Below are 26193 nucleotides of genomic sequence, written 5' to 3'. Positions count from 1 at the left end.
GCCACGCCAGCCGGACTAATGTGCTTTTTTCTTATCTTCACCTAAGGATATGTTTATTGACTTTAGAAAGAGTGAGAGCAAGAGTGGGAGGGAGAGATAAGGAGAGAGAAACATCGATGTAAGAGAGAAACATTGATTGGTTGCCTCCTATATGCGCTCCAACGGGAAATCGAACCAGCAACCTTTTGGTGCACAGGAAGATGCTCCAACCAGCTGAGCAACCCAGCCAGGGCTTCATGTGCTATTTGTATATCTTTGTTGAAATATCTTTTCATTTCCCTTTTGATTGGATTATTTTTGTTCTGTTTTTACTATTGGGTTTTTAGACTTTAAAAAAATATATTTTAGATACTAGCCCCTTGTTTTTGTCCATATGTAGTTTGCAAATATTTTCTTCCAGTCTGTAATGTGTCCCTTTTTCTCCTAAAGTCTTTTGCAGAATAAAAGTTTTTAATTTTCAAGAAGTCCAGTTGAGCCCAGCCTGTGTGGCTCAGATGGTTAAGTGTCTCCCAAATACCGGGAGGTCATTGGTTCAATTCCTGGTCAGGGCATATATCTCGGTTGTGGGTGGATTCCCAGTAGGGGCATGTAGGAGGCAGTCCATCGATGTTTCTATCTGTCTCTCCCTTTCCTTCCTCTCTCTGAAGTAAATTTAAAAAATAAAATTAGTCCAATTGATCAGTTTCTCTTTTTATGGATTGTGCTTTTGGTGTCAAGTCTTAGAACTCTTTACCTCACCAAAGGTTTCTCATATCTTTTTCCTGAAAGTTTTATAGTTTGATATTTAAGTTCAAGATCCATTTTGAGTAAATGTTTATTAAAGTTATGAGACTTAGGTCAAGGTTTATTTTTATTGGTGGATATCTCTTTGCTCCAGTACTATTTGTTGTAAAAGCTATGTTGCCTCCTTTGGATTACTTTTGCCAACCACTGATCTTACTGTCTCCATAGTTTTGCCTTGTCCAGAATGTCATATAGTTGGAATCATACAGTACATAGCCTTTTTAGATCAGCTTCTTTTACTTAGTAATATCCATTTATGTTTCTTTTCATGGCTTAATAACTCATTTCTTTTTAGGGCTGAATAATATTCCCTTATCTAGATATACCACGGTTTATTTATCTATTCACTTACATTAAGACCTTTTGGTTGTTTCCAGATTTTGGCAGTTATAGATAAGGCTTTTATAAACATCTGTACTCAGCTTATTTATTTATTTATTTATTTACTTACTTACTTACTTACTTACTTATTTATTTTTAAAGTATCAGTTTTTGTGGGTTTTAAAAAAATATATTTTATTGATTTTTTACAGAGAGGAAGGGAAAGAGATAGAGTTAGAAACATCGATGAGAGAGAAATATCGATCAGTTGCCTCCTGCACACCGCCTACTGGGGATGTGCCCACAACCAAGGTACATGCCCTTGACCTTAATCGAACCTGGGACCCTTCAGTCCGCAGGCTGACGCTCTATCCACCGAGCCAAACCGGCGAGGGCTGTGCTCAGCTTTTTAAAAACTCATTTGGGTAAATACCAAGGAGTATGATTTCTGGACTATATGGTAAAAGTATATTTAGTATTGTAAGAAACTACTAAACTGTCTTCCAAAGTGGCTGTATGTACCATTTTGTATTCTCATCTGCAGTGAATGAGAACTCGTGTTGGTCCATATCCTCACCAGCATTTGATGTTGTCAGTGCTTTTAGATTTTGGCCATTCTAGTTGGTATGTAGTAGTATCTCGTTGTTTTAATTTGCATTTCCCTAATGACATATAATGTGGAGCAACTTGTCATGCTTATTTGCCATTTACATATCTTCTTTGATGAGGTTTCCTGATATTTTGCCCATTTTAAAAATCAGATTGTTCATTTTCTTTTCTTTTTTTTTAAATATATTTTTACTGATTTCAGAGAGGAAGGGAGGGGGAGAGAGAGACAGAAACATCAATGATGAGAGAGAACCACCAATTGATTCTCCTGTATACCCCACACTGGGGATGGAGCCCTCAACCTAGGCATGTGCCCTGATGGGGAATCGACCCGTGACCTACTGGTTTCTAGGTCGACGCTCAACCCCTAAGCCATGCTGGCCGGGCGATTGTTCATTTTCTATTGTTGAGTTTGAGTTCTTTATATAATTTGGATAATAATCCTTTATCAGGTTTATTTTTTACAAATATTTTCTCTTAGTATATGGTTTCACATTTTCTTGATGGAGTCAGTTTTTAAAATAGATATAAAGCTACTCAGATTTTCTATTTTTTCTTGTATCTATTTTGGTAACTTTTGTATTTCAAAGAATTTCTGTTTCATGTAAGTTGTCAGGTTTACTGTCATAAAGTTGCCTCTTTAATGCCTGTGATGTCCCCTTATTCATTTCTGATGTTACAATACGTGTTTTATCTTTTTTTTTTTTTTTTAGGGTTAGATTTTCTTTTTTTAAATAAATCTTTATTGTTCAGATTATTAAAGTTGTTCCTCTTTTTTCACCCCATAGCTTCCCTCCACCCGGTTCCCACCCCACCCTCTGCCCTTTCCCCCGCCACCCACTGTTCTCATCCGTAGGTGTACAATTTTTGTCCAGTCTCTTCCCACACCCCCCACACCACTTTCCCCCCTGAGAATAATCAGTCCACTCCCTTTCTATGCCCCTGATTCTATTATATTCACTGGTTTATTCTGTTCATCAGATTATTTATTCACTTGATTTTTAGATTCACTTGTTGATAGATGTGTATTTGTTGTTCATAATTTGTATCTGTACCTTTTTCTTCTTCTTCCTCTTCTTAAAGAATACCCTTCAATATTTCATATAATACTGGTTTGGCGATGATGAACTCCTTTAGCTTTTTCTTATCTGTGAAGCTCTTTATCTGACCTTCAATTCTGAATGATAGCTTTGCTGGGTAAAGTAATCTAGGTTGTAGGTTCTTGCTATTCATCACTTTGAATATTTCTTGCCACTCCCTTCTGGCCTGCATAGTTTCTGTTGAGAAATCAGCTGACAGTCATATGGGTACTCCCTTGTAGGTAACTGACTGTCTTTCTCTTGCTGCTTTCAGTATTCTCTCTTTGTCTTTTGCTCTTGGCATTTTAATGATGATGTGTCTTGGTGTGGTCCTCTTTGGATTCCTTTTGTTTGGGGTTCTCTGCGCTTCCTGGACTTGTAAGTCTATGTCTTTCACCAAGTAGGGGAAGTTTTCTGTCATTATTTCTTCAAATAGGTTTTCAATATCTTGCTCTCTCTCTTCTTTTGGCACCCCGATAATTCGGATGTTGGTACGTTTGAAGTTGTCCCAGAGGCTCCTTACACTATCTTCATATTTTTGGATTCTTTTTTCATTTTGCTTTTCCAGTTGGGTGATTTTTGCTTCTTTGTATTTCAAATCTTTGACTTGATTCTTACGATCCTCTAGTCTTCTGTTGGAACTCTGCATAATATCCTTTATTTCAGTCAGTGTATGCTTAATTTCTAGTTTGTCCTTTTTCATAACCTCGAGGGTCTCACTAGATTTCTTAAGGGTCTCACTAAATTTATTGGCGGTCTCACTGTTATGCCCAGATTTCAAGATCCCCCACAGAACCACCAGGGAGCGCCGAGTCTGATGCAAAAGCATAGAGTCTTTATTCAAGCTGAGCTTGGTCCCTCTGCCTCCATTACCGGCGCAGCGGTAGGATGCGAGAGAGCCCCGAATCTCGAAAGAACAAAGATTTTATAGGGCTTGGGGTGGGGGGGGGGTGAGGGCTCACTCGGACCACTGATTTGGCCGACTCCAGTTGGTTGAGTGAGGGCCGGGGGCTAGTGACGCAGGGGTAGGGTGCAGTTAGGGTCTGGTTACACAAAGATGGGGGGGGGGTGGTTGGCATACTTTTGGCCTTGAGTTTGTTTTCCCTTGCATTCCTATTGGCTGAGATAAGGGCAGGCTGAGTAACTGATACATTCTATGGCTTTTCTTGGAGGAGGGGTTAGGGACACAGCTATCAGTCCTGTTCTGTCCTTTCATCACTAGATTTCTTGATGGTCTCACTAAATTTATCGGCTGTTTCTAGAAAATTCTTGAAAAACCTTAAATGTGTGGTTTTGAACTCTATATCCAGTCGTTTGCTTTCCTCCATTTCTGTCATTTGTGACTTGTTTCTTTGTCTCTGCATTTTTTATGCTTCCCTGTGTTGATAGAGTGGCTTTCTGTGTTAGGTGTCCTATAGGGCCCAGTGGCTCAGCCTCCCCAATTACCTGAGGTGGACACTCTTGGTGCACCCATTTGTGGGCGTTGTGCACAGTCTTTTTGTAGTTAAGCCTTGATTGTTGTAGGTATCACTGGGAGGAATTGACCTCCAGGCCAATTGGCTGTGAGAATCAGCTGTGTCTGCAGTGGGAGAACTTCTGAGCTGGAGACACTCTTCTGGGCAAGACTTGCTTCAGTGGGAGTTTGGTGCTCACTGAGTCTGCCCCCTGAGTGTGTCCCTTATGGATCTGAGGAGTTGTAATCTGGATGTTCCCACTCTGACCACTGGGTACACTGGCTCTTGGATCTCTAAGGAGGTGCTAATTTAGCCTCTGCCTGAGGCTACCCAGCAGGAGCTATGGAGAGAGTCCTCTTCTTTGTTTGGGGTTTGGAGGTGCCCAGATGAGGCCCAGCTGTGAAGCAATGCAAGCTGCTGTGGGGCCTTAGACCTTCTTTTGGAAGTTCTGGGTCTCTCTGACCCAGCAGCAGTTTGTTAGGTAATTTTCAGATTGCAAAGGGCCAGGCCTTTCATATGCAAAAGCCTCTGCGCACAGCTTGGGTGGGGTGGGGTCTGGGGATCAACAGGGCGGAGCAAGCAGCTATGGCTTCTCCTCAGTCCTACCCTAAGAGGCCCCGCGTCTCATTGTCCTGAGGTAATCGCTGCAAGCACCTCTGAGAGAAAGCCGCCCTCGAGTCTGCCCGATGCCAGACAGTCCAGTTTCTCCCGGTATGAGTCTGGGTCCCCAGAGACTCACCCAGAACTGGAGTTCAGAGCAGTTGGGAGCTTGAGACTCCCTCCCGATTGAAAAAGACAACCGTGTCCTCAGCTGCCAGCCCTCTCCACGTGCGCCATGTCCTCAGCTGCCAGCCCTTTCCAGGTGCACCACGTCCCCAGTTGCCAGCCCTTTCCGCGCACACCTCCGTACCTCTGCACTTCCGCACCTCCTCTGAGTCTCAGTGTGCTTTTCTCTTTCCTTCTAGTTGTAGAATTTCCACTCAGCCAGCCTTCCTGTGGTTCTGGATGATGTCCGTTTTGTCTTTTAGTTGTATTTTTGAAGTGGTTGTGCGAGGCAGCAAACTCCGGCGTTAACCTATGCCGCCATCTTGGTTTCTCCTCTGTGTTTTATCTTTATTTCTTGATTAGTCTACTAGTAGTTAAAGATTTATGAACTTTATTGTTTTCAAATAACTAATATTTGGTTTTGTTTCTTTTTCTGAATTGTTTCCTATTTCAGTGATTTATACTCTTTATTTTCTTTCTTATTTTTTGGATTAATTTCCTCTTTTTTTCCTAGCTTCTTAAGATGGAGTCTTCAGTCTTTGGTTTTGAACTTTTCTCCTTTTCTAATATAAGTAGTTAAAGCTCTAATTTTCCCTTTAAGCACTGTTTTTATTTTTTTTAATATGTCTTTATTGATTTTAGAGAGAGGAAGGGAGAGGGAAGAGAGATAGAAACATCGATGAGAGAGAACATTCATCTGTTGCCTTCTACATGCTCCCACCAGGGATCAAGCCTGTGTCCTGGGCATGTGCCCTGACCAGGAATTGAACTGTGACCTCCTGGTTCTTAGGTCGATGCTCAACCACTGAGCCACACTGGCCAGGCTTTAAGCACTGTTTTCAGTTTATTCCACAAATGTTACATTTTCATTATCACTGAGTTTGAACTATTTTCTAACTTCTCTTTTGATTTCTTCCTCGACCCATAGGTTATTTAGAAATGTCTTGCTTAATTTCCAAATATTTGAGATCTGTTGTTTTCAATTTCAAATTGAGTTTTGTTGTGGACTGATATCAGTCCGTTGAAATGAATCGATAGTAGTTTAAGGCCCAGCATACGTTGGTGAGCATTCCATGTAGACTTAAAAATAATGTATATTCTGTAATTGTTAGGTGTAGTGTTCTGTAATACCTTCAGCCAGCTTTTAAAGAAAAATTTTGTCCAGAATTTATCATTATTTCAAGAGGGTTATTCTGATATGAGGTACTCTGATATTACCAATATTTTTTTATATATTATTTCCTCATAATACATTCTTTTTGAAAGCATTCTAATGGCAGATATATTAAAATATAATAGGTTATAAACAGGTTATAGTTTGTGTGATTTGATATCTGGGTAAATATGTATCTATCTAGTACATGTGCTTTAAAGCAATTGTAAAATCTCTATATATATACGTATTATATGATACTGTTTTTTCATTAATATGCAAACTCCTTCTGGAAAAAGTTTCATTTTGTATGTTTTATTACATCAATTAAGGATGTGACAGAATACTAGTATGTATTATTTAGCAACACATGATACAGAACCTGACATAATTCTTTACTGAATTTAATTAAAGATTTGTCTATTTCTTAAGGTATACTGCCTGGTTTCTTCTCTCCACAGTGGTCTCACATCTGAAACATGGCTACGGATTGGCTGGGCAGTATTGTGTCCATCAACTGTGGAGATAGCTTGGGTGTCTATCAGGGAAGAGTGTCAGCAGTTGATCAGGTCAGCCAGACCATTTCTCTCACCCGGCCTTTCCACAATGGAGTGAAGTGCCTTGTGCCGGAAGTCACCTTCAGGTGAGTATCCTGACTGATTCTTTCAAATCTAATCTGGTGATCTGGTGGTCTGAACCTAGGCCAGATGGCCAATATTCTCTTGTGTAGCACTGCTTTTGAGTACAGTCTTCTTGTCAAAGGTTAGATTTTGCAGTCCTGCTGCTGTTTCAGTAAGCTATCATAATTGGCTTTCAGCTAATGGTTCAGGGTTTGTGAAATGTTTTTCTTATCTCTATCAAGCATGCATATATTTAAATGGATGGGTCAAATTCAGAATAATCTTTCTGTTTCCTTTTATGGCTTCAGATTTTACTTCTCAGTTTTGTATCACTGTGCTTTCTTACTCTGAGGTTGTTACTGGTTTTCCCTTGTATAACTGCAGCTATCTGTAGATTTGTATCATAATTTATCTCCAGAAGCACAATGTAGCCAGTAGTTAAAGTTCTTAGCTACAGGGATGTATTTTTCTTAGTGTTTTCCAGCATATCTGAAGTTCAGTTGTCTTCACATCCCTCTTTTTACCAATGTGGCAAAATTATGTTAATTAAAAATAAAAAGAAAAGACTATCAGACAAGAGCTTCCTTAACTTTCTGAATAATACCCACACATAACCTTTTCTGTACGTGTATCCAATCTTATTTCTTACCTCCTCTGAAGTCTCAATAGAAATATCTCCTTTGTGTTCAGGACTCACCTTATCATGTATGCTTTATATGCTATCCTTTACTATCACCTTTGAGACCCTGTCCATCTTTTGTGTGTCTTTAGTTTCAACCTTTATACTATCTCTTTCCTCTCTGCATTCTAACATTCCCAGGCTTCCCCTGTAGTACACATTCCCCCTCAACCCACATACAACTTGCATTTGCAACTATCATTTCCTTCTCTTTACACCCATAGTTCTTTTCAGAGCTAAGTAGTCTGCCTTCATTCCCTTTGTGGCCTCATTCTCTAGTCCAGTGGTTCCCAACCTGGGGCACAGACCCCACAGAGGGGCAGTTTGATTTTTAAGGGTGGCTATTCGAGAATGAATTATTAACAGTCAATTTTTTGCATTTCTTATGGTTCTAGGGGCCTCATATACAGTATATAAATACTGTGATATATTTATGCATTTCAGTTCTCTATTATATGTTTTGAAACTTTATTTGCTATTTTTTCATATCACTTCATATTATTTTTTAAACTATTTTTAGTGATTTCTTCCTAAGTACTTCAGCTGTCCTTTCGTTCTTTTATTTTTCTCTTTCATTGATGCCATGTTCTTTGGAAGCTTGTTTAGACCAAGTTAATGGCCTTTTAGGCTTCCTCCACATGAATAGAAGTTTACTTTTTGAATAATAAGAATTATATGTCACGGGGGAGGGGGGGCCCATCAGAATTTTAGAGATGCTTAGGTGGAGCATGCCCAAAAGAAGGTTGAGGACCACTGCTCTAGTCCCTCCTTACTCCCCCCTCTTACCTTTTTTTTAACTTTACCATTTTGCTGAACTAGCTCTTGCTAAGGTTACAGATGACCTAATTGCCAAATTCATTGGCAGTGCCTCAATTATAATCTGTTCAAATGCTCCCTAACTTTTGAAGTGTCCTCTTCTTTTAGTTTCTCTATCACGTCTTTGAATTTTCTTTCCAAGTTTTCCTTCATTCCTTTATTATTTCTATTTTTATAGGTTCTTTTTCTTCTACTCACTTTTAAGATTGGGTTACTCAAATTTCTATCTTTGATTCTTTTCTCATGCTGTACTCTAGACAATCTCATGTGTACCTTGTTATATATTAATGAGATTCCAAATCTTTTTTAGTAGTAATAATAAACATTTATTGAATTTTTAATAACTAAATACTAGACTTAAATATTTGCATATATCATGTCATTTATCCCCATGAGAATATGTATAAACTGGCATTGTTACTGGTGACTTCTCTGTTTGCCTATATCCGTGGTCAACAAACTGCAACTTGCGAGCCACATGCAGCTCTTTGACCCCTTGAGTGTGGCCCTTCCTAAGCCTTAGGAGTACACTAATGAAGTTAATAACAATTTACCTACCTATATAGTTTAAGTTTTAAAAATTTGACTCTCAAAAGAAATTTCAATCGTTGTACTGTTGATATTTGGCTCTGTTGACTAATGAGTTTGCCGACCACTAGCCTATATCAAATCTTTAATTTAGACCCATTTTCTGAGCTTCAGACATTTTGTCTTCTGGTCATTTTGAGGTGGCTATCCTTAAATCTTCAATTTAAGGTTCTCAAAGCTGTCCTGACTGGTGTGGCTTAGTTGGTTGAGCATCGTCCCATGCACCAAAGGGTCACCGGTTCGAATCCTGGTCAGGGCATATACCTGTGATTCAGGTTTGATCCCCAGTTAGGGTACTTGAAGGAGGCAACTGATCAATGGTTCTCACATTGATGTTCCCCTCTCTATTTCTCTCTCTCTCTCTCTCTCTCTCTCTCTCTCAAATCAATAAAAATATTTTTTTAGAAAAGATTTTTTTTAATAATTAAATCTTTATTGTTCAGAGTATTACATTTGTTCCTCTTTTTTTCCCCCATAACTCCCCTCCTCCCAGTTCCCACCCCACCCTCCACCCTCACTCCCCACCCACTGTCCTCATCCATAGGTGCATGATTTTTGTCCAGTCTCTTCCCGCATCTCCCACACCCCTTTCCCCCCCAAGCATAGTCAGTCCATTCCCTTTCTATGTCCCTGATTCTATTATAATCACCAGTTCATTCTGTTCATCAGATTATTTATTCACTTGATTCTTAGATTCACTTGTTGATAGATGCCTATTTGTTGTTCATAATTTGTATCTGTACCTTTTTCTTCTTCTTCCTCTTCTTAAAGGATACCTTTCAGCATTTCATTTAATACTGGTTTGGTGGTGATGAACTCCTTTAGCTTTTCCTTATATGTGAAGCTCTTTATCTGACCTTCAATTCTGAATGATAGCTTTGCTGGGTAGAGTAATCTTGGTTGTAGGTTCTTGGTATTCATCACTTTGAATATTTCTTGTCACTCCCTTCTGGCCTGCAAAGTTTCTATTGAGAAATCAGCTGACAGTCGTATGGGTATTCCCTTGAAGGTAACTGAGTTTCTTTCTCTTGCTGCTTTTAAGATACTCTCTTTGTCTTTTGCTCTTGGCATTTTAATGATGATGTGTCTTGGTGTGGTCCTCTTTGGATTCCTTTTGTTTGGGGTTCTCTGCGCTTCCTGGACTTGTAAGTCTATTTCTTTCACCAAGTAGGGGAAGTTTTCTGTCATTATTTCTTCAAATAGGTTTTCAGTATCTTGCTCTCTCTCATCTTCTGGCACCCCTATAATTCTGATGTTGGTACGCTTGTAGCTGTCCCAGAGGCTCCTTACACTATCTTCGTATTTTTGGATTCTTTTTTCATTTTGCTTTTCCCGTTGGGTGTTTTTTGCTTCTTCGCATTTCAAATCTTTGACTTGATTCTTGTGCTCCTCTGGTCTGCTGTTGGGAGTTTGTATAATATTCTTTATTTCAGTCAGTGTATGCTTACTTTCTAGTTGGTCCTTTATTACACCATCGAGGGTCTCATTAGATTTCCTATACATCTCATCAAGTTTATCGACAGACTTTAGAAGCCTCTTGAGAGACCTCAAAAGTGTGGTTTTGAATTCTATATCCAGTAGCCTGCTTTCCTCCAGTTCTGTTCTTTGTGGCCTGTTTCTTTGTCTAGGCATTTTTTTATGCTTCGATGTGTCGATAGAGTGGCTTTCCGTGTTAAGTGTCCCAATTACCTGAGGTAGACACTCTTGGTGCACCCCCTTGTGGTCTTTGTGCGCAGTCTTGTTGTAGTTAAGCCTTGATTGTTGTAGGTAATACTGTGGGGGATTTGACCTCCAGGCCAACTGGCTGTGAGAATCAGCTGTGTCTACAGTGGGAGAACTTCTGTCCTCTAGGGAGGTGCTAATCTAGCCTTTGCCTGAGGCTATCTGGCAAATGGCTCTGTGCAGGGCTTGGGCGGTGCGGGTCCCACGGGATCAACAGGGCAGAGGAGGGGGCAGTTATGGCTGCTCTCAGTTCGTCCCCTGGGGCTCTGCCTCTCTGTCCCAGCAACAGCTGCAAACCTCGGAGGGACCGAAGCCAGACAGTCCCGCTTCTCCCGTTTGAGTCTGGGTCCCTAGAGACTCGCCCGGATCTGGAGCTCAGAGTCTGAGGCTCCCTCCGGATTGAAACAGACAACCACGCCCTCAGCCACCAGCCCGCGCCGCGCACACTCCACACCTTAGTATTTTACTTCAGCACTGCGCCTCCTCTGATTCTCGGTTCCTCCCAGTTGTAGAACTTCCACTCAGCCAGCCTTCCTGTGGTTCTGGATGATGTCCGTTCCGTCTTTTAGTTGTATTTTTGAAGTGGTTGTTCGAGGCAGCAAACTCCGGCGTTAACCTATGCCGCCATCTTGGTTTCTCCTAGAAAAGATTTTCAAAGCTGAATTTGTTACCTGCAGATTTCCCCTCAAAAGATCTACCCTTAAGAGGTGACTAATGACACCTTCCACCCAAGTTAGAAACTTAAGAACCATAATAAATTGTTTTTCTTTGATCTTCCTGTCACCAAATCCTGTGAATTCCAAGTGTCTCGTGGTTCTATTTTTCCTTCTCTCTTTTCATTGTCACTTGCCCTATTTATCCCCTCCTACTTCTTGCCTGGTTTCCTAACTCTAGTTTCTTCACCTACAGCCACCAGAAAAATCCAATGTGATTATGACTGGCCCCTGATTAATTACCTTCACAGGCCTTACCTCCACAAACATCTTTCCTTTTAGTCAAACCATAAAATTTGCAGTTCATCAAATAGGACACATTTTGTTAGTCTCTGAGCCTTGGCCTGAAATGCCTCTCTTGCTTGGGCAACTCTTATTTTCTGTACCCACCCAGACTTAACATACATGTTTCATCAATCTCTGCCAAACTAACATCTGCATTTTCCTTTTGGGTTCTCTAGTCTCTTATGCACACTTATGTCATAGTATTTAACACTTTTAATTATCTACTTGTCTTTTCTGCTGACCAGACTGTGAGTTATTTGTAGGCATGTATTGCTTTTCATCTCTATAATTTCATGTACATTGCAGGGCTTACCACATATTAAGTACTATGTATATGCCTACTGAATGAGCAAGTGAGTGAATGAATAAAAAAAAAGCTATTAAGCAATCTGGAAATCTAAGATACTAATGATAGTTTTGTGATTAACAATAGGGTTCTTTAAAGGCTAGTGCTTTGTCTGTTGAATGTTGGTGGCTGAGTCTTGTCTTTAAGTGATCTACCACCTTTCCTAGTTTTTGCCTTTGATAACTCATTGAAATGCAACCTTGCAAAGGTATAGCTCAAGCATGTCAAACTTGCAACCCGCCGGCCACAAGTGTGACATGCTTGGTTGCTATTGATTTCAGTTTCATCACTGTTACCACTATTATAGTTTTGAGAGTTGGATTCTTTTGTGTATTTCAGGGCAGGTGACATTATGGAGTTAAAAATTCTGGAGATACCAGGTCCTGGAGAAAACCAACATTTTGGAGACCTTCATCAGACAGAATTAGGCCCTTCTGGTATTGGGTACCAAGTGGGTATCAATCAGAATGGCACAGGCAGGTTGGTCAAGAAGCCAACCTCTTCCAGCAGTGCCCCTCAAAACATCCCTAAGAGGACAGATGTGAAGAGCCAGGATGCTGCTGTTTCCCCGCAGCAGCAGCAGTGTTCCAAGAGCTATGTGGACAGGCACGTGGAGCCTTTGAGTCAGTCCAAAAGTTTCCGTCGTCGGCACAACTCTTGTAAGTTGGAGCAAGTTGATATTTCTTCTTAACCTGATGTTTGAGGGCTGTAAGTTCTTATCTACTGCTATTCTTTAAACAAATCCTTTACAAAAGGATGCTGGCAGAGCTTCACAAAAATATAGCACAGTTCTCTTATTCCAGAGCTATAAGATAATAAGGGAAAAGAAATAAGCTGTTAGATGACCTGCTGGTGTTGCTCAGTGGTTGAGTGTCGACCCAAGAACCAGGTCAGGGTTCGATTCCCGGTCAGGGCACATGCCCGGGTTGCAGGCTTAATTCCCAGTAGGGGGCGTGCAGAAGGCAACCAGACAATGATTCTCTTCATTAATGTTTCTATCCCTCTCTCCCTTTTTCTGAAATCATTTTTTTTTAAAAAAAGAAAAGAAATACTCTGTTAGAGACTCATACCAGTTTCCTTTCTTCAAGAAAAAATCTGCCTGGAGTTCACATAGACAGAAGTGATACTGTTTTTAATCTGGTAACCGATGGTCATAGTGATGTCTGAGTTGGATCTGCACTGGGGCTGTTCTAAAGTATTCTTAAGTAACTTTTCTTCTTGTGATTTGGCTCTAATCCTCGATAGAGGAGAGGAAGGCACTTGCCTAGAAACCTCTATGACCTTAGTTTCTGACAGACTGACAATTTAAAATTTGCTGTACTCACTGTCCCTACTGGCACATCCAGAGAGTATGCACTGGTGTCTATTGATTTCCAGTTTTGTTTAGCACTAACAAATTGTTGAATGTTATTTGCTCATTATACAACCATAGTTAATTCACTGATTTGCTCTGAAATAATGCAAATCTTTTATATAATAGTGAATTATAACAGATTCACTAGAATCTGTGTGGCATTGATGTCAGGGGTCATTTTTAAGTTTTGAAAATACCTGATTCTGTGAATAAAATCCTGAAATTTTCAAAATTAAAAAAAATATGTATTTCAAGGTACTTTTCTTCAGTGCTTCTTTTTTTGTTTTTTTATTAATCCTCACCTGAGGATATTTTTCCATTGATTTTAGATAGAGTGGAAGGGAGGCAGGGAGGGGAGATAAGAGAGAAGGAGAGAGAAACATCGATGTGAAGAGACACATTGATTGGTTGCCTCCCACACATGCCTTGATCAGAGCCCAAGATCAAACCTGCAATCCAGGTATGTGCCTTGACCGGGAATTGAACCCAAGACCTTCAGAGCCTGGGCTGATGCTCTAACCACTTAGAACACTGATCAGGGCTTTCAGTGCTTCTTATATAACTATCTGAATTGACAATGATTGAAAACCTGAGACTAAAATTGAATTGTTATTTTTGTTTCCTTTCAAAAACAGTAGAATGCTTGAAAAGAAAACGAGTCTTTTCTCTTTTTTTTTAATGTATATTTTTTATTGTTGATAGTATTACGAATGTCTCTCGTTTATCCCTCCTTTTTACCTGCCTCTGCCCAGACCCAACCCCCCTCCCTCGTCTTCACCACCCTATTGCCTGTGTCCATGGGCTATGCATATAAGTATATAAGTTCTTTGGTTTATATCTTCTTGTCCCCCCAACCCCTCATCAAGGTATGTTCGTCTGTTCCATGCCTCCATCTTCAGGTCTTATTTTATTGGTCAGTTCATTTTGTTCAGTAGATTCCACAATTAAGTGAAATCATGTGATACTTGTCTTTCTCAGACTGGCTTCAGTTAGCATAATATGCTCCAGATCCTTTCCCAAAGGTAAGAGAGCCTTTTTTTTTTTTTTTAAATATATTTTATTGATTTTTTAAAGAGAGGAAGGGAGAGGAATAGAGAGTGAGAAACATCGATCAGCTGCCTCCTGCACACTCCCTACTAGAGATGTGCCTGCAACCAAGGTACATGCCCTTGCCTGGAATCGAACCTGGGACCCTTCAGTCCGCAGGCCGACCCTGTATGCACTGAGCCAAACCGGGGCAAGAGAGCCTCTTTTTATAGCTGCACTAGAGGCCTGGTGCATGGATTCATGCGCCGGTGAGGTCCCTCAGCCTGGCCTGCGCCCTCTTGCAATCCAGGATCCCTCAGGGGTGTCAGACTGCTGGTTTCGGCCAGGCCTGCAGGGATTGGGCCAAAACTGGCAGTCTGACATCCCCCGAGGGATGTAGTAGTGCGCGAAGCGGCAGGCAGCCAGGGAGGAGCCCGAGCCCAGGCCGGGCACCGTGCCACTCTCACTTATCCTGGCCCTGCTGCACTTGCTGCCACCACCGCTGCTTGGTAGTGCTGCTGCGGAGGCGGGAGAGGCTCACGCCACCGCAGCTGCACTTGTCAGCCATGAGCCCAGCATTTGGCGTCCAGCGGTCAGCTGAGCAGCATGCCCCACTGCAGGAGTGCACTGACCACTAGGGGGCATTTCCTGCGTTGAGCATCTGCCCTCTGGTGGTCAGTGAGTGTCATAGCGACTGGTCAACTGGTCATTTGGTCGCTTAGGCTTTTATATATAAAAGTGGTATTCCATAGTGTAAATGTCCCACAGGTTTTTTGTCCATTCATCTGCTGATGGGTACTTAGGCTCTTTCCAAATCTTAGCTTTCTCTATATATATATCAAAGCCTAAGAATGACCCGTTGACCAGTCGCTATGATGCGCACTGACCACCAGAGGGCAGACGCTTAATGCTGGAGCTGCCCCCTGGTGGTCAGTGCGCTCCCACAACAGGGGTGCCGCTCAGCTGACCAACCCATCCTGGTGGCCCACCATCCCAGCAGCAGCCACTCACTCTCTCAGTAGTCCTGCAGGTCCAATTTCCAGAGAATGGGCCAGGCACCTATGGACCAGCGCTGCTGGCACGATCCCGACAGTGCCGCTGGCCTCCTGGAAGTCAGCCTTGGGCACCGTGGCCACTTCCCCTCCCTAGACGCTCCGCAAGGAAGAAATGATATAAAAGCGGCCGTCAGGTGGCTCCCGACAACTGGCGCGAACATCAGTGGGACGGATCTGGATCCCAGGCTGGCAAGGGCATCCCACTGCCCACCCAGAGGGCTGATCGTGTCCCAGCCCCGCCCCCATCCCATTCAGGACAGGCGCCAGACTGGGCGCAGTGGGGCCGGGATGAGCGGGAGCAGCAGACAGTGTTGGACTGTCGGTTTCAGCCCAATTCCTACAGGACACGCCGAGTGACCCCACCCGTGCATGCACCAGGCTTCTAGTTGTAAATAACACTGCTCTGAACATAGAGGTTCGTATATTCTTTCTGATTGATGTTTCAGGATTTTTAGGATATATTCCCAAAAGTGGGATCACTGGGTCAAACGGACATTCCATTTTTAATTTTTTCAGGAAACTCCATACTGTTTTCCATAGTGGCTGCACCAATCTGCATTCCCACCAGCAGTGAACTAGTGTTGCCTTCCCCTACCCCCAGCCCGCATCCTCACCAGCCAGGATGCTTGTAGATTTTTTTGATGATAGCCATTCTGACTGATGTGAGGTGATATCTCATTGTAGTTTTAATTTGCATTTCTCTGATGATTAGTGACTTTGAGTATTTTTTCATATGTCTCTTGGCCATTTATGTCTGTCCTCTTTGGGGAAATGTCTATTCAGGTCTTCTGCGCATTTTTAAAAAATATATTTTATTGATTTTTTACAGAGAGGAGGGGAGAGGATAGAGAGTTAGAAACATCGATGAGAGAGAAACATTGATCAGCTGCCTCCTGCACACTCCCTACTGGGGATGTGCCCGCAACCAAGGTACATGCCCTTGACTGGAATTGAACCTGGGACCCTTTCAGTCCGCAGGCCAACACTCTGTCCACTGAGCCAAACCGATTAGGGCTTCTGTGCATTTTTTATTTTTTATTTTTTTAATCCTCACCAAAGGATATTTTTCCATTGAGTTTTAGAGAGAGGGAAGAGAGAGGAAAAGACCGAGAGAAATAGCGATGTGAGAAAAACACATCAATTGGTTGCCTCCTGCACATGTCCCAACCAGGGCCTGGGAAGAGCCTGCAACCAAGGTACGTGCTCTTGACTGGAATCGAACCCAGGACCCTTCAGTCCACAGGCTGATGTGCTATCCACTGAGCCAAACCAGCTAGGGCTCTTCCGCCCATTTTTTATTTGGATTGTTTGCTTTCCTTGTTGAGTTGTATGAGTGCTTTTTATATTTTGAACTAGAGGCCCGGTGCACAAAAATTTGTGCACTCGGGGTGGGGGGGTCCCTCAGCCTGGCCTGTGTGCCCTCTCGCAGTCTTGGACCCCTCGGGGAATGACCACCTGCTGGCTTAGGCCTGCTCCCCGGGGGATTGGGCTTAAGATGGCAATCAGACATCCCTCTGGCAGCCCGGCAGCCCTCGGGGGATGTCCACTTGCCAGCGGGGAGCAGGCCTAAACTGCAGTCGGACATCCTTAGCGCTGCTGAGGAGGCAGGAGAGGCTCCCACCACCACTGCTGTACTGGCAGCCATCTGCCTGGCTTGTGGCTGAGCAGAGCTCCCCCATGTGGGAGCGCACTGACCACCAGGGGGCAGCTCCTGCATTGAGCATCTGCCCCCTGGTGGTCAGTGAGTGTCATAGTGACCAGTCATTCCCAATCGTTCTGCTGTTAGGGTCAGTTTGCATATTACCCTTTTACTATATAGGATAGAGGCCTGGTGCACGGGTGGGGGCCAGCTGGTTTGCCCTGAAGGGTGTCCCGGATCAGGGTGGGGGTCCAACTGGGGTGCCTGGCCAGCCTGGGTGAGGGGCTGATGGCTGTTTTCAGGCTGGCCACGCCCCCTTTAGGGTGGGGTCCCCACTGGGGTGCCTGGCCAGTCTGCGTGAGGGGCTGAGGGCCGTATTCAGGCTGGCCAGCAACTGAAGCTCCCAGCCTCTCCTTTTTTTCTTTTTTTATTCTGAGATTTATTTACCTTCTATAATTGAAACATTGTTGCCGTCACTGGCGCTCCCGCTCCCAGCTCTGAGGCCGTGGCTGGCTGAAAGCAGGTATCTGGGGTTTGTTTAGCTTCTATAATTGAAACATTGTTGCTTTCGGGCTCAGAGCCGGGCCATGGCAGGCGGGGAACCTTGGCTTCCTCCATCACTGGAGCAAACAAGCCTCATGTTCGCTTCAGCTGCATGGCTGCCGGCCGCCATCTTTGTTGGCAGTTAATTTGCATATTGCCTTGATTAGCCAATGAGAAGCGTAGCGGAGGTACGGTTAATTACTCTTTTTGTCTTTTATTAGATAGGATATTAACCCTTATCAGATGTATCATTAGCAAAAATGTTCTCCCATACAGTGGGTTCCTTTTTCATTTTGATAGTGGTTTCTGTTGCTGTGCAGAAGCTTTTTATTTTGATGTAATCCCATTTATTTTCTCCTTTATTTCTTTTACCCTAGGGCAGTGGTCGGCAAACTCATTAGTCAACAGAGCCAAATATCAACAGTACAATGATTGAAATTTCTTTTGAGAGCCAAATCTTTTAAACTTAACCTATATAGGTAGGTACATTGTTGTTAACTTAATTAGGGTACTCCTAAGGCTTAGGAAGAGCCACACTCAAGGGGCCAAAGAGCCGTATGTGGCTCGCGAGCCGCAGTTTGCCGACCACAGCCCTAGGGGATGTATCAGCAAAAATTCTGCTATGCGAGATATCTGAGATTTTACTGCCTATGTTTTCTTCTAAGATTTTTATGGTTTCATGGCTTACATTTAAGTCTTTTATCCATTTTGAGTTTATTCTTGTGTATAGTGTAAGTTGGTGGTCTGGTTTCATCTTTTTGCATGTGTCTGTCCAGTTTTCCTAACACCATTTGTTGAAGAAGCTTTACTCCATTGTATGTTCTTGCCTCCTTTGTCAAATATTAATGGACTATAATGGTCTGGGTCAATTTCTGGGGTTTCTCTTCTGATCCGTTGGTCTGTATGCCTGTTCTTGTGCCAGTTCCAGGCTGTTTTGGTTATAATGGCTTCGTAGTATAGTTTAATAATCTGGTATTCTGATCCTTCCAATTTTGTTCTTTCTCATGATTGCTTTTATGGTTCCATATAAAGTTTTGGAGTATTCATTCTAATTCTGTCATGTATGCCATTGGTATTTTAATAGGGGTTGGGTTGAATCTAGATTCCTTTGGGTTGTATAGACGTTTTAATGATTTTAATTCTCCAATCCATGAACATGGTATACATTTCCATTTTTTTGTATCTTCCTCTATTTCTTTTTTCAATGTCCTATAGTTTTCCAAGTACAGGTCTTTTACCTCCTTGGTTAAGTTTATTCCTAGGTATTTTATTTTTTGTTGTTGCAATGATAAATGGGATTGTTTGTTTAGCTTCTCTTTTGGAGAGTTCATTATTGGTGTATAAAAATGCCATCGATTTTTGGATGTTGATTTTGTATCCTGATACCTTGCCGAATTCATTTATTAAGTCTAATAGTTTCCTGGTGGAGTCTTTAGGGTTTTCTATGTGCAATATCATGTCATCTGCGAATAATGAAAGTTTTACTTCCTCCTTTCTAATTTGGATGCCTTTTATCTCTTCTTCTTGTTTGATTGCTGTGGCTATGACATTTAGACTTTAACTTCATTACTTTGCTTTATTCTCTCTTTAAAAATAGACTTTTCTTTCTTTACCAAAAATGTTTACTTTTTTTTGTTTTTTGGTTTTTTTTTTAAATAAGCCTTTATTGTTGAAAGTATTACGTATGTTCCCCTTTTTCCCCCCTTGACCCCCTCCAGCCTGCCCCCATACTTTTTTGTTAAAAGTTTAAATACTGAAGCAATTTATAATCTCATATACTTGGAGATCATCTTTATTAACCATTTATATATTATTTTTCTACATATTTTCTCTCTGTCATGAACATGGTACATTTTTTACAATTAATGAACCAGTGTTGATACATTATTATTAATTAAAATCTATATTATTCAAACTGCCTTAGTTTTTGTTGTTGTTATTGTTATTTTGTTAATCCTCACCTGAGGATATTTTTCCATTGATTTTTTTAGAGAGAGTGGAAGGGAGGGAGGAACACAGAGAGAGGGAGAGATATCGATGTGAGTGAGACACATTGATTGGTTGCCTCCCACACACGCCTGCAACCCTTCTGTGCACAGGATGGTGCTCTAACCATTGAACACATCGGCCAGGTTACCTTAGTTTTTCCTTGTTTTTTTTTTTTAAATATATTTTATTGATTTTTTTACAGAGAGGAAGAGAGAGGGATAGAGAGTTAGAAACATCGATGAGAGAGAAACATCAATCAGCTGCCTCCTGCACACTCCCTACTGGGGATGTGCCCGCAACCAAGGTACATGCCTTGACCGGAATCGAACCTGGGACCCTTCAGTCCGCAGACCGACACTCTATCCACCGAGCCAAACTGGTCAGGGCCCTTAGTTTTTTCTTAATGTCCTTGTTTCATGTTCCTATCCAGCGTACCACATTACATTTAGTAGCCATGTCTCCTCTTGTCTCTGATGGTTTTTCAGACTTTTGTTGTTTTTGATGACCTAAATAGTTTTGGTAAGTACTGGTCAGATATTTTATAGAATATCACTCAATTGATATTTGATGTTTTTCTCATTATTTGGTATTTTGGGGAGGAGATCACAGAGATAATGTCATTTCATTAACATCACATCAAGGGTATCTACTATCAAAATGGTTTATGACTTTTGATATTGACTTTGATTGCCTGGCTGAGGTAGTGTGTGTCACGTTTCTTCTGTAAAGTGACTTCTTTTCCCCCCTTTAAACTGTGCTCTGTGTAAGGAAGCCACTCTGTGCAGCCCACACCTAAGGAACGTGGAGTTATGCAGAGTATCTACATAAATTTTTTGGAATTCTTCTGTACCAGACATTTCTCCCGTATGTATTTATTCAGTCACCTATTTTTATCAACATGGACTACATTTAATACTGCTTTATTTTAGTGCTCATCGTTTTAGCTTTGGCCACTAGGAAACAAATAACAAACAAACTGGTTTTTTACCAGTAGTTCTTTACTTTCTGGCACTACAAGAGTCTCCAGGTTTATCTTCTGTATTTCCTGTCCCAGCTCTAGAATCAGCCATGTCTCTAAGGAGCCCTATTTTCTTTTATTGAACAATGTACTACAAACCATGATCTCGGTGCTAGGCATGTGCATTGCTACTGGGTGTTGCCCTTTAAGCTGACAGAGCAGGGAAATATATATGCATATTTAACCAGTGTATATACACGTACCTATAAGTATTTACATATGTAACTTCTCTACTATATATGAAGCTAAACATGAGTCTGTATAGAATAGATACCTGCAATTTTAATCTATTAGCATGTGGATCATTCTAGCCTCCTTTTCTTTTTTTTTTTTTTTTTTTTAAATATATTTTATTGATTTTTCACAGAGAGGAAGGGAGAGAGATAGAGAGCCAGAAACATCGATGAGAGAGAAACATCGATCAGTTGCCTCCTGCACATCTCCTAATGGGGATGTGCCCGCAACCCAAGTACATGCCCTTGACCGGAATCGAACCTGGGACCTTTCAGTCCGCAGGCCGACGCTCCATCCACTGAGCCAAACCGGTTTCGGCATAGCCTCCTTTTCTTATGTGTAACTCCCAACAGTGAAACACCTGTCTCCTACCTTCTGCCATCCATTGACTTAAATTATCCCCCAAAAAGGAAAAATATATATTCAATTCCAGTATACATGTATAGCAGTATCAGAATTATTAATCCATAGCTCCATTGACTTGTTTCATGTTTGTAACAGATTCTGTCACATTCTGCATTCCATCCTTAGATCCTCCAATCTCTGTAGTTTTGTCTTTTCCAGAATATCACATGATATTCTTTAATTTTTATTTTTCAATTACAGTTTACAATCAATATTATTTTAGTTTCAGGTATACAGCATAGTGGTTAGACCAGTGGTTCTCAACCTTCTGGCCCTTTAAATACAGTTCCTCATGTTGTGACCCAACCATAAAATTATTTTCGTTGCTACTGTTATGAATCGTAATGTAAATATGTGATATACAGGATGGTCTTAGGCGACCCCTGTGAAAGGGTCGTTCGACCGCCAAAGCCCAAAGGGGTCGCGACCCACAGGTTGAGAACCGCTGGGTTAGACAATCATACTTTACAAAGTGTTCAATACACATGGTTATTGCAATATTATCAACTATATTCCCTATGCTGTACTTTACATCCCTGTGACTATTTTGTAACTATTAATTTGTACTTCTTAATCCGTTCATCTTTTTCACCCAATCTGCCCCCAGTTCAGATTATAACATAATTAAAATCATACAGTATGTAGCTTTTTTAGACTGTCTTTTTTTGTTGTTGTTAATCCTCACCCAAGGATATTTTTCCATTGATTTTTAGAGAGAGTGGAAGGGAGGGGGAGAGACAGAGAGAGAGAAACATCGATGTGAAAGAGACACATCGATTAGTTGCCTCCCACACATGCTCTGACCAGGGCTTTGGATAGAGCCTACAACCAAGGTACATGTCCTTGAACAGAACTGAACCCGAGACCCTTCAGTCTGCAGGCCAATGCTCTATCCACTGAGCCAAACCAGCGAGGGCCGGACTGTCTTCTTTCACTTAACAGTATGTATTTAAGAGTCTTCCATGTCCTTTTGTGTCTTGATAGCTCATTTTCTTTTATTGTTGAACAACATTTTGTTGTATAGATGTTTGTTTACTCATTTACCTATTAAAGGATATCTTGGTTGCTTTCAGCTTTTGGTGATTATGAATAAAGCTGCCATAAACATTTGTGTGCAGGTTTTATGTGGATACTAGAGGCCCGGTGCACAAAATTCGTGGGGGGGCGGGGGGCGTCCTCAGCCTGGCCTGCACTCTCTCCAATCCAGGACCCCTCAGGGGATGTCCGACTGCCTCTCTCAATCCAAGACCGCTGGCTCCTAAACGCTCACCTGCCTGCCTGCCTGATCGCCCCTAACCACCTCTGCCTGCCTGATCACCTCTAACCACCTCTGCCTGCCCTGCCTGATTGCCCCTAACTGCTCCACTGATGGCCTGATTGCCCCTAACTGCCTCTGCCTCGCCCCTTACCCGGGACCCAGGATTCCCTCTGGCCGGTAGCAGGCACCTGGGACCTGGGATTCCCTCCCTCTGGCCGGCCGCAGGCACCCAGGACCCAGGCCAGTTTCGCCTGGGCCGGCCGCAGCCGCAGGGGACCATGGCGGGCGGCTTCGCCTGGGCCGCAAGAGCTGGTGCCTGGGACCACAGGACGGGCGGCTTGTCCCTCTCTCAGGCCGCAGGCACTGGCGCCCGAGACCGGCGGGTGGGAAGCTTGTCCCTCTCTCAGGCCGCAGGTGCAGCCGCTGGCACCCAGGACCACGGGTGGCAGCTTGTCCCTCTCCCAGACCGAAGGCGCAGCTGCTGGCACCCAGGACCACTGGGCATGCAGCTTGTCCCTCTCCCGGGCTGCAGCCTGGCTGGTCCCCATTCCTCTCTCACGAGCTCATTTGTGCCTGGCTGATCCCCATTCCTCTCTCCCCAGTGTTGAGTGTCTGAGCCATTACGGCGTGAGGACATGACGACCATTTGCATATTTGCTCTTTATTATATAGGATAAGTTTTCAGATAAATTACATAAATACCTAGAAGTGTGATTGCTGGATGTTTGTAAGACTCGGTTTTTTCTATTTTTGTTTATACTAACCATCATAGCAACTTCCTTTGAAGACTGCAGTTTACTTCAAAACAAGTAATTTATTTGATCTTTAACAATTTACTTTGCTATGTTAAAAAGTGCAGTTACCTTAAAAAGTGATGCTGTTTCTGCTTTTGCTGTTGGGTCCATTCCCTTTTCCTAGATTAACTGCATGTAAATAAAGAGATCATGGACAGAAAAATGTTATTCTCTTTCAGAGAACTTTTTTTGAATTCAGATTGTGTGGGAAATGTCTGTGGCCTGGGAATTTGATCATGAAATGTGGCTCAGGATTGGTTTGTGATAGAAGATAGAATTACATCTATTTATCTGTTCAGTGGCCCTGTAAGATGAGTAGAAAGGTATACTAGAAATTGACTTACTTGGCATTTATTTAGCATGGTAAGGATTCCAAGGAAGTAGATTGGTTTCTTCCCACCACAATTGTAATGTAGATTATCAGTATTTTCCTCATTTAGATTTAGATTTCTTAGTAGAAATCTACAAATAGAATTCCTTCTGATATATGTACAGATGTTGATATTGAGACTAGTAGATTGATAAAACTATTGGAATATAGTAATTCCAATTCTGGCTTGTAAGTGTTCTTTCACGGTTAGTAATGAATTATTGAGGGATTACCTAATCCAACATTGATGAGAGAGTTAATATAAACAGATTTCAATCTCTTTTGGTGGGGGACAGTTATAAAGAACTAGTGGCCTGGTGCACAGATTCATGCACATTGAAAGGAAATTAATTAGAAGAAAGATTCATGCGGGAATTATATTACTGCAAAAAACTACATGTCAAAATAGTATATGTAATATAGTATCATAAAATAAAATACAAAATATTTTAATATCGCTCTTCACCATTTCTCTATAATAAAATTGTCAGAGATGAAAGAAAATTAGTAAAATGTATATGAAAATAATATATAAATTGATTAAAAAATAAACAACATAAAAACAATAGACATGATATAAAAATAACAAAAAAGATATAAAAACATTGATAAAAACAATAAATTGATTAATAAACCAACATGATATAACAACAAAGACATGATATAAAAATAACAAAAACATAAAAACAACATTGATAAAAACAATGATTGATAAATTGATTAATAAACCAACAACAACATGATATGACGACAAAGACATGATATAAAAATAAAAAAAACATAAAAACAACATTGATAAAAAAATTGACTGATAAATTGATCAAACTTATCAATATCTCCCTGTACACCACATTAAGAGTAAAAACACTTTCAGAGTGCTTGACTAATTTCCCTTGTGATGAAGTATTTACAACTTTAACTTCACACGCTCTTCGAACTTGAGAGAAAGCAACATATAACTGACCATGTCGGAAAATGGGTTTAGGTAGGAATATTCCTACTCTATCTAGAGTTTGTCCTTGTGATTTATTAATAGTCATTGCAAATGCTGGCATCACGGGAAACTGTCTTCAAATAAATTTAAATGGGAGGCCAGTGTCAGACGCGGACAAATCAATTCTTGGAATCAGAACAACCTCTCCTTCTGCAGGTGCTGTTAATACATCAGCTTCGATTATGTTAGGTCGCAATCTTTTGATAATAAGTCTAGTACCATTACAAACACCCCATTTACTATTAAGATTTCTCAGTAGCATGATGATTGCACCTACTTTTAATTTTAATTTATGACACGGCATTCCCGAAGGAGTAATACTATTAAGAAATTCGATGGGAAAATTTTCCTTTTCGGCATCATCTGTTGAATCAATGGAATCATCACTCAAATATGTGTGAAAATCTCCATCGAGTATATCCAAAATTTCTTCATTTAATTTTTGAACGTGCTCATTTTTAGGACAAAGAATCGCATGTTTAGATATATTTTTAATATTATCTATAGATATACTATTTCCAAAGGTAGCTTCAATAATAGACCCGTTACAAATCATTTCATGGGGGATTTCAACAATACCCATTCCTAAATGGAAACTGTTATCAAGTTTGTCATCTCCAAGTTTTACTAACCATTCACTATAAGCAGAATGCTCTGATCTCATATTTGTTTTCAGAGACAACTGTCTGAAACATCCCCAGACACTACAGTACTTTAAACTTGTTTGTACTATAACTGATCACAACACTGAGACATTGTCGAAAATCCCCTCTGAGAAGGAGAACTTTCCCACCAAATGCAACATTCAAATTCATAATTCTCTTAGTAATCTGTCTATGTCATTTATAGCATGACTGGATGCCATGGTGCATTCATCAATAATGAAAAGTTGGGCCTTTTTAATGGGTTTAGCAACTTCACTCTTTATATCAAGTCTAGAAATTGAAGTTTCATTTCATGGAATTGGTAATTTATATTGGGCATGAAAGGTTCTTCCACCAAGAAGTAAATTTGCAGCAATTCCTATAGATGCTGTGGGTAAAACAGTACCACCACGACCTTTAATATAATGTTTTAAAACTTTATAAAGATAGGTTTTTCCACTATTGCCTGGACCATCCAAGAAAACGCATTTGGGGTGTAATTTGATCTTAGATGGCTGAAGTTATAGTCTGAAAGGCTGCCAACTGTTCATCGTTCAGAGAATTTATCAATGTTTATTTTTAAACTAGAGGCCCGGTGCACGAAATTCGTGCACTGGCGGGGGGTGTCCCTAAGCCCAGGCTGCACCCTCTCCAATCTGGGACCCCTTGGGGGATGTCCGACTGCCCTGTGGGATTGGGCCTAAACCAGCAGTCAGACATCCCTCTCACAATCTGGGACTGCTGGCTCCCAACCACTTGCCTGCCTGCCTGCCTGATTGCTCCTAACCACTTCTGCCTGCCAACCAGATTACCCCCTAACCGCTCCCCTGCCCGCCTGATCGATGCCTAACTGCTCCCCTGCTGGGCCAGTCACCCCTGACTGCCCTCCCCTGCCAGCCCAGTCGCCCCCTACTGCCCTCCCGTGCCAGCCTGGTCA

The 26193-nt window shown here is 41.5% G+C and overlaps 1 protein-coding gene across 3 annotated transcripts in view; it reads left to right on the top strand.

Moving 5' to 3' along the window:
• EDC3 (enhancer of mRNA decapping 3) overlaps positions 1-26193 on the top strand; it is a 105948-nt gene that overhangs the window by 15907 nt on the left and 63848 nt on the right. For 2 of the 3 annotated variants that reach the window (XM_006087873.3, XM_006087870.3), the window contains 2 exons: positions 6626-6807; positions 12273-12592. In XM_006087873.3, coding sequence (XP_006087935.1) covers positions 6644-6807; positions 12273-12592 — 484 coding nt within the window. In that variant the 5' untranslated portion in view covers positions 6626-6643. Of the gene's footprint in view, positions 1-6596; positions 6808-12272; positions 12593-26193 lie in introns of all 3 variants that reach the window. The other variant, XM_023753106.1, reaches the window with a different exon arrangement.

The sequence above is a fragment of the Myotis lucifugus genome, unplaced genomic scaffold (assembly GCF_000147115.1).
Source record: "Myotis lucifugus unplaced genomic scaffold, Myoluc2.0 scaffold_41, whole genome shotgun sequence".
NCBI classification, from domain to species: Eukaryota; Metazoa; Chordata; class Mammalia; order Chiroptera; family Vespertilionidae; genus Myotis; species Myotis lucifugus.
This window is presented reverse-complemented; position numbering and strand designations above follow the sequence as displayed.